This window comes from Alosa sapidissima, chromosome 14 (assembly GCF_018492685.1).
Source record: "Alosa sapidissima isolate fAloSap1 chromosome 14, fAloSap1.pri, whole genome shotgun sequence".
In the NCBI taxonomy this organism is placed as follows: domain Eukaryota; kingdom Metazoa; phylum Chordata; class Actinopteri; order Clupeiformes; family Clupeidae; genus Alosa; species Alosa sapidissima.
In genome coordinates, this window is record NC_055970.1 from 25,677,125 (window position 1) to 25,679,624 (window position 2,500).

General features: G+C 51.2%; 1 protein-coding gene across 4 annotated transcripts in view; it reads left to right on the plus strand.

Moving 5' to 3' along the window:
- The window catches only part of LOC121682030 (alcohol dehydrogenase class-3-like), a 4,753-nt gene extending 3,550 nt beyond the window's left edge, over window positions 1-1,203 (plus strand). For all 4 annotated transcript variants that reach the window (XM_042062029.1, XM_042062028.1, XM_042062027.1 and 1 more), the window contains exons 9-10: window positions 128-266; window positions 852-1,203. In XM_042062029.1, coding sequence (XP_041917963.1) covers window positions 128-266; window positions 852-876 — 164 coding nt within the window. In that variant the 3' untranslated portion in view covers window positions 877-1,203. The remainder of the gene's footprint in view (window positions 1-127; window positions 267-851) is intronic.
- Window positions 1,204-2,500: the final 1,297 nt, after the last annotated feature.

The following is a 2,500-nucleotide window of genomic DNA, read 5'->3' on the forward strand; positions in this document are numbered from 1 at the left end:
CTCAGTGTCCTCTTTTCTGATTGGCCATGGCTACTGAGTGTCCTCTCTTCTGATTGGCCATGGCTTCTCAGTGTCCTTTTTGATTGGCCATGGCTAATGGTTGTCCTTTTCGCCGTCCCGCCTCAAGGTTGGAAGAGTGTCCGCGACGTCCCTCGGCTGGTGGAGGAGCACCTGGCTGGACGTCTGAAGCTGGAGGAGTTTGTCACACACACCCTCACACTGGATCAGGTCAACCACGCCTTCCAGCTGCACGCTGGAGGTCAAAGGTCAGCCATGTAGTCTCTGGCAGGAAACGGGAAAAAATGCTGCCTTTTAAGATATTTACAGTAACAAGGGAGCAAGGCTTTGAGGCATGTCGAATCAAATATTTCTGTGTAATGCTGCCTTCTTAGATACCTGTGCCAAATTTTGAAGGTAGTGTAGATTTATCCTTCATGCTGCCTTCAACGTCCTAAATTCAATTTAATTGTGATCAGCTATTGCTGAAGTCGAACGTTACGTTATTCTGCTTTCTGGTATCCTGACAACGGTGTTCTGTGTTGCTATCTTGCTAGGCTGTCCGAAACGAAGTTCGTAGTTGGTTTCTTGACGCCTGCCATGGCAAGTGACTCGTTAGAGAACTGGAGGCAGCTGCCTTCCATTTCTGTATCAAGCTCAGCATGGCCAATCAGGAACAATAACTGCTCGTTACCTACATGGACAGTATATGGTCATTCATCTCAAAGATTGACCAGAAATAACATGGCTGTGGATGTAATGTTTATGGTTTATTTGAAGTAAGCTTATTCTGGGTTGTCTCTCTCTCTCCCTCTCTCTCCCTCTGTCTCTCTGTATCTGTGCTTGTGCTGCAGCATCCGTAGCATCATAACCATGTGAGCAGGCCTGTGGTGGACTGGCCTGTGTCGGACTGGCCTGTGGTGTGAGTAGGGACTCAGGGCAGGCTGCATGTGGCCATGAGGAGGCTGGGTACCTGGACCAGAGGAATGCTGGGCCACAGGACAGCATGATGTAGGCCTTCTGGCACCAGATCCTGGACACTGACTGTCTCTATTTCTGTGTTTTTATTCATTCATTGTATCGTATGGTTCAGTGAATAATCAAATTCATGTTGAATTATAAATGAGAAATATAAAATGTACTGCTTAAACAATTTGTCTTTATGAAACATTTTCCTGCAACATAAAATCAGATATTTGTAGCACGATATAAATAGTGGTTTGTCAGTAGATGAATGTCAGAGTGAAAGTGAACTGAATTACTGCAGTTGTATCTAGTCACCACTAGATGGCAGTCCTGGCCCACACAAGAGGGCTCCACTCAGCCAGTGAGCCGGTGTGTGTCTCAGGTTTACTGTAGGCCAGCGCAAGCCCTGCTGTTCTCCCCACACACTCTCACACGCTCAGTTTACTCCCCTCCGTCCCGCTGGCCCTGTGACGCCATCCATGCTGGACCAGTGCTGCCCTCCATTACAACGGTCCCGCAGTCTCCTGCTCCACTTCATACCATGGGCGTATCGTCTCTCTCTCTCTCTCCCTCTCTGTCTCTCTCCCTTCCCCCTCTCTCTCTTCCTCTATCCCCCCCTCTTTCCCCTCTTTCTTCCTCTCTCTCTTTCTCTCTCTCTGACCCCCCCCCCCTCTCTCTCATACACCGTCAGAAGAGCTCGAGCCAGCCACTCTGCAGCTAGGAAAACACAAAAGCACGTTTTTGTCACCCCGAGACAGATGGGGTCTGTGTCATCGGGGGGCCCGGGGAAAGCCTATCCGCCCACTGTGGGGGCTCGTCCTGACCTTGGTAATATTATATATTGATTTAATATGGCTCCCGCCGAGGCTTAGAACAACAGTTGCGGCCTGTCAGGGGCAGGGAGACGGAGGGCTGGCCGATCGGTCATCCGACAGGGGAGGGGAGCGTCCCTGTCTGCACACGGTGATGCTCCGAAATAGCTGTCTAGGAATTTGCTTTATTGAAGTTCCATTCAGATCGGATACCCTTGGCAGTTTCCGCGCTTTTTCCATCTTTATCTCAAATGGAAAACTGAAGCGGTGCCTCCCACACGCACGCGGGCCGCTCTCCAGCCAACACACCAGTGAGCAATCAATCAGAGACTCAAAGCCAGCATTTTTACTCCTCTGTGGAGAATGAGGGGAGTAGAGAGGGAGAGGGAGAAAAGAGTAGATGAGGGGAGGGCTGAAAGGAGAGCGAGAAAGAGATATCAAAAGAAAGAAGAGAAAGACAAGACGAGTGGTGACAGGTGCTGGTGCGTCTTGGCACCCTCATCCGTAAATGGCGAGTGCGCCGCCGCCGCAGCCAGATTTATATGGCGTGCTTCAGGGACCCCCGTCTCTGGCCCGTCTGCCAGCGGAGAGCCGGGGCCGGCCGCCCTGTGGACTCTGCATCTCTGGGGTTTGGAGTCATCAGGGTTAGTGTCAGGGACCGCAGACAGAGGGGATACACACACACGGCCTGCCCTGCTGTTGGGATTAGCCTCCCAGATGACTGC